Consider the following 17,797-nt stretch of genomic DNA (forward strand, 5'->3'; position numbering starts at 1 on the left):
GCGGCAGAGCACTTTGCCAGGGCCGGTTTTGGTTCCCAGTCTGGCCCTGCTGCTTGCCAAATTATATCTACAACGACTGCACAACGTGTCCCAAAAACATCATTTATTGACTTCCATTCTGTCACTCTTCCCGGTGAAGAGTGCCCGCTTGGACTCAAAGGGCTTCAGCTGTAAACCCCCTCCACCCCCCCCCCCCCCCCACCCCCCTCCCTCCTCATGTGTGGCAGCCCGGGATGAGACCGCTTCCTGGGCACACACACTGCCGCACCTGAGCACTTCACACGTCTTTAAAAGACCATTTGCATGTTAATGAGGCTTTGTTGTTGTTTCAAACCTTCTAAGACCCCTGCAGCTCCACTCTGCCTATTGCTTAAAGTTTCAGCCCCGCCCCCCCCGAAATTTGGCTCTAGTTGCGCCTCTGGACGACTTTTCCGGGTCCGGCTCCGAGGTGCAGGATGATGGTGATGGGCCTACTAAAAAGGAATGAGACTGACAAAAGTAGGCAGGAAATGGGTATAGGCCACGGTGCCTACATAGGATTACTGGAACCTTAACTTTGCCTCACTTTATTTGAGGACGTAATTTGCTGGTTGCTACTCGGTGGTTTCAAATCCTGTCTTCTGCTACTACGTTATCGTAATAGTTTGAATAAATTATGTTGTCAGCTTAAAATATAAACATCATGCCTTATTTTTTTAATTATATTATTGGAATGCATCCTGAGTCAAGCGAAATCGGCACTAGTTATCTTGACTGTAAGCTTACTGACAATCTCTGAGGTGCATCATCCTCATGTCAGATCGTGCCTTTTGATGTTATGTTTAATCATTTATGCATTTTGTGGGTTTTTTCGGCGTGATGAACCTGCACTGCAGGTGCTTAGCCGGGAGCTCTCCCTGTATCTGGAGGAGCAAGTCCGGTCAGAGCTTTTCGGCGCTGAGGTGCGCTTGTCCAGCAACAAACTGATAGTAGGGGAAGTACAGAGAAAAACACAATGCCAAAATGTTTAAAGTCTTCTTAAAAGTATGGGCTAAACGTGTTTTGGGATAAGAGCACACCCGCCCTGGAATGGCACTGTAAGGCTGAGAGGCTGCTGCAGAAATGGCTGTTTGGGGAAGAAGTGCAACTGTTTAAACTGGGTTACTTGAAGTTAAAGGTGATCCGTGCTGTGAGGGGGCCCAGACCCCTGCATCATCAGCTGAATAGTTAGGACGGGGTAGTCTGAGGGGCAAGGTATTTATTATTCCTCTGTTTGGGAGTTTTACACAGCGCGGTGGGTCTCCTTTCTGGGTACTGCAGGGCTCCAAGAATATTGAAGCTAAAGTCAGCTCTCTCTGAGTCAGTTGAGGTATAGCTACACCCAGTGCCCCCCCTGGACTTGCGCATCCACTGCAGGGGCCTGATTTGAAACTCGTGTACTCTCTGTGTCCTCTCAGACTTTTTTTTATCTTTCTGAGGCGATTGGACCAAAGGGCCTGTGCTGCCTAGATTGGAACTGGGGAACCTGGTTTGAGTCCAGCGTTGGCTCATTTTGTGATTCTGGACAAATCACTTTTTTTCCCTGCCTAAACAAACAGACTTTGTGGAATGTGATCTGGTGCTTATGTAAATAGCTCTAATGGCCTTGAACAAGTTCACTTCTCACTATATGACAACTGAAAAAAGATCAAAAGAAATCAGTATCATTGAGTTGGGTATCAATAAACATCCAATGCCTGCCAGTGGCGCCAAGAGGCTTTCTCCAAGGTGAACGTGTGTTGTAAAAATGCACATTTTATGGTATGTTAAAATCTGATTGTCGAGGTACATTCTTCTCCATTGTTGTGCTGTTGTAACCCTTTTTCTGCGTGAAACCCAGGTGTAGGTGCATTTGAAGTTCTGTTCGAACTGTGTTCTAACTCTCAGTGTAGGAGCCTTGAAGGCTGAGCTGCTGAGTCAATGTGCTTCTGGTTCAAGAGTCACCAGTGCAAACTCAGAAAAAAACTGTTTTGTTTGCACACCTGCGAGAACCAGGGATTACACACATAATACACAAATTGGGCAGTGAGCAGGGTGGGGGGCATTAAAGATATTGTTTCACAATCCAGCCTGGACACCCCCCAAGAATTGGATGGGGGTATTACATCTGGCTTTTAGAAGTGCCAGTTGAGTATGTGGGTGGAGTCAATAGAGGCAGTGGGTGGAGCCAAGAAACGTGGGTGTGGCCTCTGACAAACATTTGAGCACCTGGACTTTATATTTTACAAATTAAGCACTGGTAGCATGTAAGGATGGATTACCTAAAGTTGCTTTCCTATATACTCTGGTTGTTATAAATTCACCAAAAAGCTCCTTTCTCTCTGTTTCTCATATATATTATGCATTTCAACCCTAATCCTCACGTAGCCGGGATCCTGACGGCACGTGTGCACACCAAGGTTTGAGGAGCCCTTCTACTATCCACATCCGGACACCTGTTTGCGCATTGGACTCGCCTTAAAAAAGCAATGATCCCAAGTTGTATGACTGAAAACAATTTTGGACAATTGCTTTTGTGAGTCGAGTGTGCGTCCCGTGGGCAAACATGTGTCTGAATGTCATGTATGTATGTATGTATGTGTGTATATGTATGTGTGTGTATATATATATATATATATGACTCCATTCCGAACAGCATACGGGGCGGGGATCGCCTACAAAAATTGAGGCGCTTGGAATCCAGGTACATCATGGAACTCAATGCCAAGGCCCCTGGGGGCCTTAATCTGGAAGAGGACTTAAAAACACATCTTTAGAGAGGGATCTCTCTAAGATGTGATTGAGTCTATATTGACATAGGAAATTGATCTATGGGTTCTGTGCAAATTCTAGAAAATGGGGAGAGGCAGGTTGATGATTCCCGCTCCTACTATGAAGTTGTTGTTGTTTTTAATTGCACAATTTGGTTTAAGTGTGGCACATGTATTTTGGGCAAACACCGGTAACCAGTTGAAATGTAACTGCCCACTTGGGCTGTATTCTCTGTAATATCGGGCAGCAAAGATAAGGTATAGTTCTGAAATATGTTGCATTGTAATATATTGATTGCACGAATTGTGGGGTTATTTGCCCACTTGGGCGTTAGCCAATAGGACAGATGTATTGAAGTCCGAGCAAGATTGTGCAAGTATTGTAAGCACTTTGAAATTTTACCTGGGGTTAATAAAGTTTTAGCAAACTCAGGAGGAAATAACATTAGCGCTTGAACCGACGGCATACACACGCCTTGTCGGAATGCCCTCCTTCTCGTTAAAATTGTTCTCCATATGCGGGCTTTTTTAACAATGCGACAATGAATTTAAAACACTTTAAAAGTGATATTTAAGCTGCTGAGTGTATTAACAATGAATTGTTGAACAGTAATTTTACTAAATCTGTAACGGGAGTAACTAGAAGTCTTTCTTCCATTACTACTGTTGTAACCTGGTTCCGATCATGTGACCCAACACTCTTGCACTTTAAAAGGTGAATGTTTGTAATGAAACTTCGGTGAACAAGCCTGCGGGACAGGCGAAACGCGTCCGAGGGTTGACAAATAAACTAATTTGTCTGGTACACAGTCTCGCCAGCGTGTGGTTTTTCTACTCGTTGCTTCTGTTAAAAAAAAATATATATATATATATATATATATATATATATATATATATATATATATATATATATATATATACACACACACACACATATAGTTATCGATGGAAAAGCTTAGCAATACAGTAAGTCTTATGTATTTCCAACTCCTTGCGATGAGTTAATATGTTTGCTCTTTTTGCTAGTAGCCAATCCCAAATAAGCACTCGGTTGCTAATAATGTACAGTTCTTCTAATCATATTAAAACCTAACAGAAATCATTGAATGTTAACTTTTTTGTGGGGTGCATTATATAGTTTGAGCCACTCACTTATTTTATTCAATGTCGCAAAGATTTTGAAAGTGTAATTATAACTTGTAACATTTTGACACAGTTGATTCAAGTCGACAAATGGGTTGGGTGTCTTTTCATCTACGTTGAGCACAAGTACAATGATACCATTTACTCTGTTAATGTGTTTTTCTTCTTTCTATGAAGCAAGGCTTGGCGGACAATCCCTTCCGAGTCCAGTGCCTCTTCAGAACTGCAGTGACAATGGTGGGACAGTTCAGGAGTTACATTTGGGATCCTGTCCTCATCATATCCCAGATCATCCTCATGCAGGCGATTTACTACAGCTCTCTTGGACTCTGGATCGCATTGGTGGACAGCCTCGTACAGAATAATCCATCCTTGGACCAGATGTTTAACTATGACATTTTGGGCTTCTCTTCACTGTCTGGGAGGCTGTCTATCATGGCATTTATCCTCAATGCATTAACTTGCGCAATTGGCCTTTTGTACTTTATACGGCGGGGAAAGCAGTGTTTAGACTTTACAGTAACCATGCACATTTTTCACCTGTTTGGATGCTGCATTTACAACTCTCACTTTCCTGCTACGTTAACATGGTGGCTCGTCAATACAGTCTGTATTGCTCTTATGGCAGTGATTGGGGAATATCTCTGCATGCGGACAGAACTGAATGAGATCCCTTTAAGTTCGGCACCCAAATCAAATGTGTAGACTTGACTCAACACTCTACCAGCACTACAGCGGTCTCCTTTTCAATACCTCATACCTTGTGTTTGATCTGGAGTCTTTTTTGCTTTATTTTAAAAATAACTCTTATCGAATGAAGATCATTTTTATACCCAGCAAAAGAGCCATCTGCAATTTGCTTTATCACCATGTGCAACAAAGGAGTCCCTATCTCTGCTAAACAGGCCACTTTGAGAAATTAGCACAATTTTCATCGTCCCGTATGTATTAACCCTTGGAATACAAAAGTGGTAACATGTCATATGTAGGTTAACCATTGATATGTATGACTGCTTAGAGAATCTTGAAGTTGCGTGGATACGGAAAATGGTGTTTTTTTGGCTGATGCATTTGACTTCACCAAGAGTAAATAATAGACTTAGTATTGGATCACACCAAAGTAATCCAGCTAGAGACAGTTTATTTCTATTCCTGTCGCATTTTCTCTGTTTTTGGTTATGCTGAACATTGAAGGCAATTGGCCATTGGAAACAAGCTATGAATCTGCCTACAAACGTTCATGATATGGACACTTTTTGCCCAAGTGCAATAATCTGTGATCTCTTTGTAAAGTAACAATAAATAATGCATATTTCTGTTTGTAATAACAGCCGAGCGGTACCTCCAATTTGTTTCATAGTAAAGAGACATTTTCTGCCATAGAAAAAGTTTTGGTGGGCTTTTAGTGAGAAGTCGTGGGCTTCACATTTCCTGTTGTAATTAGTAACTCTGTCCTTCAAAAGATGCAACTTTCTTAAAATTGCTTGTTTTTGGAAATATATTTATTTTGTTTAAGCCTCCTGGGACATTTTTCAAAAAATGTGAATGCTTTGGAAATAATGCCATTAAAGTAGGTGTTTAGACAAAGCAGGTTTTGGTGACGCATTGTAATGATGAAAACTACATTCCATGCATAAAATTCATTTGAAGTTAAATTTGTTAATTGAGGTACCCAAGTTGGCCATTTGCTATTTGCCTACAATCTTATGATATATCACTTATTTTGGTGGGGACATTCACTGCAGCCTGTCCGGCCACCAATTAAGACTACTGTGATTGTAGTTTTCATATGACTGTGTTCTGTAATGTTCGAACTCTCACCCGAATGTTGCAATTTTTCTCCAACTTGTATCTGTGAACGGTTTCTGGATAGTTTGTCCAGGACGGACAAGTGCCCTGGTCACTTTGTCACTAGCTAGAGCTGTTGGTTGCACTGGTGGCCTTTCGACAGTTAAAAGCCCCAAAACTGTTCTTCCTTATTTATGCTTAATGTTAACATTTTATTGTATGCAAAGTGTTTTTTTTTTTAGGGGGGGGTTAAAGTACAGAACAGTACGCCCATAAGAAACTGTGTTCTGCACAAGGAAAGAAGTGTGCAATGGGGTTCTGCTCATTTTGGAAGTGAGTTTTTCTATTTTTCTACCTAGGCTTTCGTAACGTTGGCTATCCACATAGCAAACCTGTTATGGTCTGAATTGAAGATGCTGTGCTTGAAATTTTTACCAATCAATTAATGATGTTACTTCCAAATTACAGCAGAAGTCTAAGATAATTGTTTTCATATCGCTAACTGTGATAGGTCAAAGTGGCCAAATGCTTTCAGGAATTGTAGCAAACCCTTCTCTAACTATATATACTGCTATTATGTTTAGTGTAGATCTTTCCTTGAGGTCAAAAGTTATAAGCAAGTCAAAAATGCCGTTCATTGAAAAGTGCGGCTGAACCATAACTTGACAACGGAGACTGCCTCTGTGTAAAATAGTTATAGCATGATATTTGGGACTCCTCCAATGGCCCCTCACAATGCACAGCGGCAGATTCTGCTCAACCGCTGGAACCTGCGTGCTGGCAAAGCACCAGTTTATAGCTGCCAAGGTTTCAGATTGCTATGTGTGACATTTTTATAACCTCAGTGTAATTATGAGTGACATTTCAGCGACTATGAGTGACACCTTCTTGTGAGCAAAATCAAGCAATGAAGTCTAGTCCCCTTGCAAGTATAAAAATTAGGAAAATCACCCTAAACCATTACACAGTTCTGGTGTTCTGACGCCATCAGCCCAGCCACCCTCTGCCACAAATCACCTAGGGATTAGTAGGCCTCATCCCACTTGACACTTACCAACTGACTATGCTTTTAGTGGCAAATACTGCAAGGATAGCTCTTCTTAACTCTACAATTATAATCATTATCAGCCCCACCACCATAACATAACTTGAGAAAATATTGGCGTGGCCACTACTTACCACTACTCTCTGCAACCTTACAAATGTTGCTGCGCAGCTAAACACTGCCACCTCTGCCTGGTGCACTTATTGGTTGATTACCTCGTGCACCTTCTTTCTGAGCTTCAGAGTGCTGCCCTGGCGTGCCACATGTTGTTTTGGCAGACTCAAAACCGGACTCTCAGGGCCTCAGTCAGTTGTGAGTCAGGACTCCATCCTCTGAAGAGCTGAGGAGTCGCGTTGCAGAGGACTGCTCTACCAGGGGTGTGGCAAGCTGGACTGGTGATCCCAGGTCGTGCTGTTGATTATTGCACGCGCCGGGAGAGACACTGTGTGCGCGCCACCACTCAACCCCCAACAAACACGTGGTAGTCAGGTGTGAGAAGTGAGCTCTTGACTTATCCAGGGCCGGCAGGGGACTGGCTGGACCACTGGGGCTGGGAGACAAGTCACCTGGGGAAGGGGGGAAGAATGACCCGATGAGACTGGAGAGGGGGGTTGATTTCAGCCCCTACCCTAAACTAGCGGAGAAAACCTCCTGAAACTCCTAACTCAGCTCGCCCCTCCTGACTCAGCTCGTCCCATGTCCGACCGCTGGAGTTAGATGCGGTGAAATCTGTCCTGGCTGGGGAAAGGAGCCGCCTCTCATTGGCAGGCTGTAATGACGACTGGTTGGTTGTAGAACTGGAGCTGGCCCTTACCTCCCGACCTCGGTGCTGCATTGCCCTCCGCCCCCCAGGGGGCTTGCTGGGCACACGTACAGCGCCTGATGTAGCCGTGATGGATATTGAATTCAGGGGGGAGAAAGCAACCAGGTGAGCATCGGTCTCCGACCCCTGGGATCGATTGAGGACCTTAATGAGTGCTAAATGAGGCCCCTGGGCCAAAGCAGTTAACATAGGAGGGGAAGCACTGGGTAAGAGAGGGCACAGAACGTAATGCATTTCTCCTACTTTCAGAATGCGCCGCAAAGAAAAATCAAAGTTTCTGCCTGCAGCCTTATGACGTATGATGTCGTAAAACGAGGCAAGGTCGGCGCTGCCAGATCCACGTGCTGCTGCTGGCGAGCTAGTCACTGTTGTTGTTTATGTTGAGCCTGGGTGGTATGCATAGCCGTAGCAGCTCACGTTGGCTTCATCTGAATTTAAACAGGTTTTTTCAATTCTGTGAGAGGGCCTGTCAGTGGAACCTCCCTTCTCAACACACTGACATTGGACGACCATTGATGAAAGCGTGAGAGAGCCGAAGTAGAAAAAATTACCTTGCAGAGGGCAGAACTTTCACATGAGCAGAAAAGCAGCGGGCGGCAGGACTGAGCAAGGTTACAAAAGGCCTGTGTCCCGTAAGTTGTTTTCTGAGCCTCACCTTTATGCGTGCGTGGTACTTGGCAGCATACATGCCAATAGTGGGGCTTGGCTCGTGCTAATTGCAGTAAATTGTTTTTCTTTACCGCTCTTTTGAGCGTCTGCTCTACGAAGAATTAACTTAAACTTGGACTGCCAAGTAGTAGACCGAGTGAGTCCGAGTCCCCTGCTCCTGCTTGCAGATTCCCCCGCCGCTTCTGCCTACTTCCTCCGAGTCTGGACGTGACGGCACACTCTACCGCCGGCCCTTCCGGATATTATCCCGGCCCCCATGGTGCCACGGCCGGTGATTGACAGCAGTATCGAGTCTGCTGAGAGAGGGCTGCCCTCCCTCCCCTGCAGTGTGTGATGAGTAAGCCCCGAGCCGCGGCGCCGGGCAGAGTTCAGATACATTGTATCGCTCTCAGCCACTCCACAGAGGCCGAGAGAAGTTAACTATTTAGGAACTCGGACTCAGGCAGCACAGCACGTCTTGAGCAGCAGTCAGAGCCCGGGCACAGGCGCCGCTGGTGGCGCGCCTGGCACTGGGGGCAAAATGCGTGACCATGCATTTCAGTGCGGTGATGCGGATCACCACACTGAAATGTGTGAGTGTCACACCTGTTGCGTGACGCTTGGCAGGACTGCCAGTTCACCTTCATATTCAGGCTCATCTTCATCGTATGTTAGAGCAGTGATTGCACTGCCACCTCTCTAGTATGCATTGGATCCCTTGAGTCATCTAGGAGGAGGTACAAGGATGGTTGATGTTAGCAAGCTTACGCTCCTTCTCCCTGTCACCCATTAGAGTGCATTGACATGTATAGGTCTTGGTGGACTTGTACATGTCACTATGTTGAATTCCACTACTACCTGTAGGCAGGATTAGAAATGTAATTTTGTACCTCGCTGCTCAGGGCTTTCATGATCAGTAGAGTACATGAGACTTGTTTTTCTGAAAGGAGACAGGTTCCTGTCAGTGCATTCCTCTGTGGCCGTCATTCTCGAAGCATTATTGTAATGAAATTGAGGTTGTACATCTAGCGCATATCTCCTCTTATCCCAATGCAAATGTGTGAAATAACAATCTATGTTCCTGCCAAACTCTCATGCCCACTGGCGAGCAGACATTTTGTCTAGTAGTATTACACTGCTCTTTTTAATGCAAATGTGCGCATGTTAATCCATTTATTTGCACATTTGAGAAATGTTACTTTTTTTCCACCGTCTGCATTAGTGCAGATGGTGGAAAACAGATTTGCGAATCTTCTTCTAGGATCATATAACCTTCTTCTTCTGCATCATATAACATTTATTTTTCAGAAATACATCATGCCTAAATTTAAATACAAAATATAATTGTGTACACCAGAGTTTGGGTTGGAATCCATTTTCATCCAGTTAGTAGCATCAATTAATGCACATTATTGGTTCAATCCGGTTTGCAACGCTGCTTGTACCTTAAATGTGCTTCCTTAACATTACAGAGTCTCGAGTAGCCAACAATAGTTAAATTATTTTGGCTACAGCCAAAAACTTTTGATTATGAGGCTGGCAATTTGTACCCTTGTTTTTTTGTTTTATTTGGTTATTAATTTTGTCGATCCAAAAGAGCTAAACTTTAATTTCTTCAGAAACTTCTCTATTGATCACCTAAAGCTTGAACTCATCTGTCACTTGGCCAATTCCACATCTGATGTCCGCATCATTCTAAATGTACTTTTCATTTAAAAAAAAAACCAAAAATATATGAACACCTCCACTCCCTAAAAAGCGCAATGGCAAACTGAAACCTTCAGCTACCAGGTACTCCAAAGGCCTCTTTGACAAAAAAATGTTGTGTTTGCAGGCAGGGAAGAAAAGCAGAAACCCTGATGACCTTACACTAAAGTGCCTCCACCAACATGTAGACAACTCAGTGGCTAAACCAAAGTGCTATACCATCAAAGAAGTTGCCAGCTGAAAGTGTTCAAGACAAACACTGAATCAGCCATCTACATGGCTGTTCTATCACACACTCCACAGACAAGTATATAGTCTTCAACCTTTTTCTTCAGTGAAAAAAATAGGATCTGACGGTACATCCTCAGTACCAAGATAACTTCTCCTCAGACCCACACCTTCTCGTAGCATCCCTCATTGCTCTTCCTTCGAAGCCCTATATCTTGCAGGTCTCCCAATATACTCCATCTCAAAGCCACCACCTATTAGGATGGTGCATTAAGCTCATCCTTCATCAAAGCTCTCTCAACTTTTGCGCACTGTTGTCAATGCCTTCTTCACTCCCGTTCCCCCACCCCCGACCACCCCGAAGCTCCAACACAGGACAGATCCTTCCGCTCCTAAAGAAACCTTAACTAGTAACAGATGACCTCTCAAACGATCAGCCAATCACTCACCATCCCTTCATTGGTCAGATTATTAAAAATGCGATCTATGATCAATTTCAAGCTCACATTACCACCAGCTATATTCTACATGACTAAAAATCTGGCTTAAGCTCATTCTGCAGTATTGAGACCACTTTGTTGAGCACAGATGAAGATGTCCTTGACTTCTGATAATGCTGGATCTCTTAGCTGCCTTTGATACCATCTATCATCTCACCCACACCCTAAAATTTCGAATTGGATTCACCAGTAAGGTCCCTCATTGTTCACCTACTACCTTTTCAACCTACACCACCAGTTTCTTCATATGGGCACCTTAATTTCCCAGAAGATTCCTGTCTCCTGCAGAGTCCTTTAGGGATCCATCCTGTTTCCGTTCATCTTCATTCTCTACATGGAACCCTTTGGGGCTCTACTCACTGATAACAGCATCAAATTTCACCAATATGTCAGATGTGCAGCACCTTCCTTAAACTCAATCCCACCAAGACAGAATTCTTAATATTTGCCTTGTACAACAAGAAAGAAATCATCCCAGACTGGTTCAGTGAAATGATCCTTCACAGCTTCAAACTCCAACTTTCACCCCATAGCCTGTCACTTGGATTCATCCTGGAAACAACACACTATCTCGGAACACTTTGCAAAGAAAACAAAAACAGCCAGGTTCCAGCTCTCTCTATACTATAGAAAATGAAAACGTTCTTTTGGACAGCAACTTCTGAACTACTTTTGAAGCCCTCGGAGTCTTGCATCGGGAGTGGTAAAAACGTACTAACTTCTCTATTGACCTCCTGATCCTACATTGCCCCTGTACTCTTGTCACAAATTTTACCCTTGACCTTAAAAAAAAAAAATATGATCACATCACCCCAAACCTGATGGAACTACAGTGGCTTCCCAGTCCAGCCCACACAGTATTCAAAATCAGTTTCATCATTTATAAAGCAATCACAACGAGTTCTCCAACTTATCTGGCTAACAAGCTAACCATGTCTGGTGGCCTTCACACAGCCAGGATTCCACATCAGAGTGCGGGCAAATAAATGTGAAAAAGAAAATTCTTGGCAATAGGCCTTTTCCATCTATATGTCAGAATCTTAAACATCATTGCTGTATATATTTGGATCTCTCCAACCCTGCTCCAATTTAGAAAAGACTTCTTTAAAGAACACTAAATCATAATATAGTAATGGTGCACTTCTGCTTCCAGAAAATAGCTACCACTCCAATTACTTTTTAACTATCCTTACTTTCTAACTGTATCCTTACATTTAACTTTGTACAACGCTTTGCAACCTTGCGGATAGGTTTGTGCTATACAAATAACACATATGTAAATGTTGGGTATTATTGCGTGACAACTTTCTACCCTGCCCTGGTTAATTTTTGTAATGCAGCAAAATGCGCTCATAAAATGCTTTTTTTCAACTTCTGCATTGCAGCGCAAGTCCCTTTTTATAAAAGAAAAAAGCAGATATTGTTTCATTGCTGGTGTGCCTTCACATGATTCTTCACACTCAACAGAACAACAAGCCTAATCATATCTGAAAATACCTATTGGGTACAGATATGCCACTGGAAAGTTTAAGACCCTCACCCACATAATCGTAGCATGCTTCATCATTGGGTATTCCCACACTTGAACTCCTGATTTCAAGTTTGCTACTACCACCTTTCGTGGGAGCGAACGTTTTTTTTGCTATTATTTAGGGAGCAAAGAGTCTCTCTGTGCCACAGAAAACAAGTTAAGCATCTTCAGGAATCCAATTCCAATTCTTTATTTATGGTTACCTTGACTAGATTAACAAGCATTGGCATAGCCAATAGGTCACGCCTTTGGGACCTTATAAGTGTTTTATTCCCTCTGCTCTGTACTTGCTTACATGTTAGACAGACAGCTGAGAAAATCTATGTTTATAAACCCACCATGTTACTTTATTTCCTGTATCATGTATGCACGATTAATGAATTGCTGTAAAGATGCAGTTGGAGAAATCATTACATTGAACATAGCGTTGATGTATGTACATAATTCTTTAACTCCCTAAGATCCTTTCTGACAATGAATGGCCTATTTTTTGTTTTTAATTAACTGTAGAAAAGGGCACTCTTTTGTTTTATGATTGGTAGGGTCAGGTGTCTCTCCTTACAAAATTGATTAAAAAAGCTAGTGGCTGTTACCATTATCTGCTATTGGGGTATGCAAAGTCATGCTGCTGCCTTTGAGAGGAAATTCTTGACCGGTACTCGCCTAGTATGCCCGGCAGCACTGCATCACAATGCTGTTCATGCTTTTTTCACATTAACAAGATATGACAGCTAAAATGATTGCAGGTGCCGAAGAGAAGGAAGAAACACGCCCTGAAGATCTTTGCTGGTGTTCTGTCACCCCTTTAACAGGATCCGGCATGGCACAGACCATTGACCATAAAATCAGCTGTGTAACCTATAAGCGGTGAATCTTTTGGGCTGGCTTGAAGCTGGTGAGCCAGTCCTCAAAATGGAAACTCACGTGCACAAAGCACTGATGAGGGCACACTGCACGTGGCGAGGCTCTAGTGGAAAGTTGCTTCCTCACCTATGCAGCACAGGAGTCTTTCCATAGACAAAGAGGAGCTTCTAGAACTGTTTTGGTGTAGAGTCGGGAAGATTATCTGCTCGCCTGTCTTCTAAGCTACAGGTAGGGTGTGACGAGTGGTGAACACAGCGGATGTAGTTTTCATAGGAGTTAATGTATATTTAATTGTTGGACATTGTGCATAGTTAATTTGCACCTGTCACGGGCTGGCACGTAGACTTGCAGTTCAAGATGCACACTGATTTGCGAGTTTGAAGAAAATGGTGCGTCATTTTGGTCTCGCCAAGCTTTTGGGTGGGGCGTTGTGTTTCTACCTAATATATTTGGAACAGGGGCATTCATAAGTGCCTTCGTGTTTTGAAATATGACGCAATCTGGCACCATCAAAAACACAGTTTTAAAATGAAATCCCTGTCTTCAGGTGTCGAAGGTCGTGAGATGACTTCACCGACCTCCAACACTCAGCACCAAATCAAAGCAGGCCTAACTGTGCAGAGGATATATTTCGCAACTTTTACAAAGTTTCGTCTAACACTTTTTAACACAACAAAGCGTATGAAGGAGTACCTTTACTATATTTGGTTGAAAATCAAGGCATTTAAGCAAAGTGATGTTGCACAAGGTAAACAAACTTGTAGAGAAAACTTCTGCTTAGATTTGTCTTTGTGCGTTGACAATCTCCGTAAAAGTTACAGTCTGCATACATTTAGATGCTCAAATGGGTTTGCTTAGAAAGCACAAGCGCAGTGTGCGCATGCTGCAAGGAATGTCAGGTATGCAGCTGGCGCCCGGCCGCGCTGCTGCTCGCTCCCGGGCTCCCTAGGCCAGGGGAGAGAAAAGGCAGGACATGCACCTGCCTTTGGCCAATTGCATGCTGTCTTCCTTAGAAAGACGTGCACAAAGGCCAATAGCGTGTGAGCCAAAAATAAAGCTCACGCACAAGCGTATGCTTCGAGCTAAAAGTTCGTACTAGAAGCCTCACAGAGCAGTGCATGCGAGCTGGCTCAGGCGTGACCTAAAAAGGGGAATAACAACAAAGTTGTTCTCTATGATGGATTTGGACTATTAGTCCCCTTCCATCTGGACTGGTCTACATGTTTCAGACTTTATAAAAGTGCATAAAGCCTACTTTAGCATGTGGTTATCCTAAATAACATGCCTGGTGGCAAGGAATGTGTTATAGTTGCTCACTCACAATTAGGCTAGCTGCTCTAAACCCACATTTTTCAGGGGTATCCACTGTCCCAATTGCTGCCTACTAAATGCCCCACCGATGATTAATCGCTCTAAGTAATACCAAAAAAAAACCTCACTCCTACTATTGATGGCAGTAGCCCACTTAAGTGTGGCAACGTCCAGTGATGAAGCATGCCACAATTAAGTGAGTGAGGGCTTTCCAATTCCAAGTGGCATATTTGTCCCTAATTGGTGTACTCAAATATGGCTAGCCCTGTTCTTCTTTTGTGTGAAATATTTTGATAGGAAAGACAGAAGAATGGGTCTTTAGGACCTCTTTCCCCTTCTTTATGAGATAGAAAGTGTCATTACATTTAACATTTGACTTGGCTCCAGAAGCACATCCAGGTATTGGAAAGAAAGGTAAATTTCCATGCACAGTGAAGATTGTTTTTAAATTACATATTGTTTTTTTTGTTATCGTTTTAGCTTTATAAAAGTGAAGGTATACAAAAAGGATATCTGTTACAAGTTATCTAATGGTGTATATCAGCTGTGTTGATCAGGTATCTTGTAGAAAGGCGCTTTACAGAAATCTGGTAATGCGTTGTTTATGGGGAGTCCCAAAAAGGTACAGTTTGTGTAAACAAAACGCTGAAATGAGAGAAAATGTCTGATTGCAGCAACTGGTGCATGATTGACCTGCTAGTGCACCACTCTGGATACCAAGCAGCAGCTTTTAATTACAGACGGTGCTCAGCTGTAATGGACCCTGAGGACAAACTATCAGCAGCTATGCTTATGATGGTCTGGGGAGGAGCCAAGTAGCCTGCTGGATTCAGATGGATATCCCCACTCAACCTAAGTTATGACATTGCATTGTTGCCCCATTTCTATATTGGTTAAAACAAAGCCTAACAGTTCCTCTGCTGATTTGAAAACAAATTACGACTTTCTACAAGTGGTGCAGAAATATGTTCAGGACATTAGTATTTCACTTTAAGTCCATCCAACAGCGTTTTGGGAAGGGTGGGTTGAGGTCGGTCATTGGCTATCCTTTATTGTAAAAAGCTTTGAAGTATATAACATGAAGGTTTGCCTGCCATGAAAGCCTTTTAAACAACTGTCCATAATTCCTTGTTCCACTTGAGCTGGGTCAAGAGACCAAAATGTTCTGAGCTTGGTATACAGAAAAAAACAACCTCACAGGTGAAGAAGGTTCAATGAAAATGAACCTCATTTTAGGACTTGAGTTACAATAGTAAATTAGCTGTTCCAGCAGTAGCAAGAACCCAAGCTACCCCAGAGGTGCTACTAAAGGTGAAAACCCAGGACTGTCCCTTCACGCATTCAAAAAAAACTGTCTGGTTTTCATTTGTTATTGTTATATGAACACCTACTCAAGGGTCATGCTTTTGCTTGAAGTTTATAATGAACATTTTCATGCTTATGTCGATAATCGCATGAAGCTAGCTACTCTCTTTTGTTGAACAGTGATTTTTGTTGCAGACCTTGTCTTTGAAATAAGCGTTCAATGGAAGTGTATCTGCAGTACTTTGGGTATTTGAAATTCGAACATCTTACCTGGAATTTATGTACATTTCTACCCCATTGAAAGAACTGCAAACATGTTTGCTTTTCTTTATAAGTGGTGGTCACTGACCCAACGTAATGCACTACGTTTAGTTGTGCAAGTGAGTCAACAATACATGTGCAAATTAGTGAATAATAAATTTCTCAGTAATGTTGCATGGAATTATTTCTGCACATTGTACCCATACACAAACTTCCACGTTTTGTTTGCTTTTAAGACAAGGTAACTATGTTTTCTTAATCCTACTGATGAATGAAAACCTGTATTGTATTTGATTTTCTGTTCTCAAAGCGAAAATTGACACTACTGGAAATCATGTACAGGACAAACAGCGGTAACGTTATTTGCTCTACAGTTTCCAGTATCTTTTATGATGCTAGAGCTGGCACAGGAAAAAAGATATTCTAGACAATAAGAGATTTGTTCTTTTACAGAGTACTGTTTTTCAACTCCATGCAGTTTCGTCTGGTCGCAAACTCCTTTTCGTGGAAAAATCGTATTGAGTTTGTATCCGTAGAGCTATAAAGTGAAAGGATGGCTATAATTTCATTAACATGTGCAGTTTGTGTTCAGAACAACAAGCATTTCTTTTAAATGGTCAAAACCTGCTTAGGCATGAAGATAGTCTTTTACTGGTGAGAATAAACTTAACTGTGAAACGTTTTAATGTAATTCTTCATTTGGTTATACCTAGTATAGTCGTATTAAATGTAAAGTATATGTTCTGGTATGTTAGCTACTTTTTGTGTAATGACAGATGCAAATACCCGTTCATTGAATAACCTAGTTGTTTCTTCACTATGTTGGAGTCCCTTGGCTCCAGTACTGCTTCAGGGATCTGGTTTCGGACTTCAGAGTTCTCTAAGTTCTATCTGTCTAACAGTGGCTACGTGCTTGACTATTTGCTGAAAATCAAGCCACTGGCCTAAAACAGTATGGAGTGTTGGCCCGAGGAGCCATTTCGCTTCCTTAGACTCTCTTTATTGGTCAGCTGTTCATGGGCAGTTGCATTTTGTCTAGCAATTGTTTTTTTATGTGCCCTGCTGTTTTACTTTACTCTGCAGCAGGGATGTCCATTTTTTTCAGGTAACATATATGCCTGTATCCTCTGTCTATTCTCAGGCCCTTTGCAGATTTCCCATGCCCACTTTGCCACTGGATTCAAGCTAGCTTGGCTGATGAAGGGTGTTACCCTGAAACCGGTCCCAGCATTCTTGTCTCCGTTCCAGGGAAGACCTGGCTTGGCAGTTCAGGCTGGACTGTTCCTATGAGGAACAAGGTAGAGACTGATTAGCATATGGCTGGGTCTGAAGTGGGGTGACTAAGTGAAATAAAGATGGATTCAACCCAGATCTGTGACTGGGGGCGAGTGTCTAAAAAGTTTCAGCGCTCCGTCTAGCATCTCCTTGTGTTTCCTATGTAGATTTCAACATATTTCTTAGCTGTCTATTTTCATTGTCATCATGAGGGTTCTCCATTCTTTGAGAGGACTGTTTAATTGCCTAACTTATCTATTCAGAAAATCGTTATTTTATGTGTGTATGTCTCTGCCCTGGCAACTCTTGTTTTCCTTGCCAACCTTATTGACAGGGGACTTCCAACTTTTGGCTCCTGACTTTTCCTTTCTTGATTTAACAGTAATTCTCACTGCGGAGTGAGAAGTACCTAAGCTGATTTCTGTTTGTCATTGTTCGTTAAAGATTGAGCTGAAGCCATATTAAATGCAGAAGGAGTGTGATTCCATTGATGAGCGTTGCAATGACTTTTTGAGATAACGTAAACTGGCCCCAGCAGAGGAATAAGATTCAGTGGACATTCATTTTTACCTGATGTGATTACAAGCATATAAAGCAAAC

At 42.6% G+C, this 17,797-nt stretch overlaps 1 protein-coding gene across 2 annotated transcripts in view; it reads left to right on the forward strand.

Annotated features, from left to right (window-relative positions):
- Positions 1-5,498, forward strand: part of SYS1 (SYS1 golgi trafficking protein) — a 37,861-nt gene extending 32,363 nt beyond the window's left edge. Inside the window, exon 2 of one of the 2 annotated variants that reach the window (XM_086927606.1) lies at positions 4,093-5,498. In XM_086927606.1, coding sequence (XP_086783732.1) covers positions 4,093-4,616 — 524 coding nt within the window. In that variant the 3' untranslated portion in view covers positions 4,617-5,498. Of the gene's footprint in view, positions 1-4,088 lie in introns of both variants that reach the window. The other variant, XM_086927607.1, reaches the window with a different exon arrangement.
- The last annotated feature ends 12,299 nt before the right edge of the window (positions 5,499-17,797 follow it).

The sequence above is a fragment of the Lissotriton vulgaris genome, chromosome 6, assembly GCF_964263255.1.
Source record: "Lissotriton vulgaris chromosome 6, aLisVul1.2, whole genome shotgun sequence".
Classification (NCBI taxonomy): Eukaryota; Metazoa; Chordata; class Amphibia; order Caudata; family Salamandridae; genus Lissotriton; species Lissotriton vulgaris.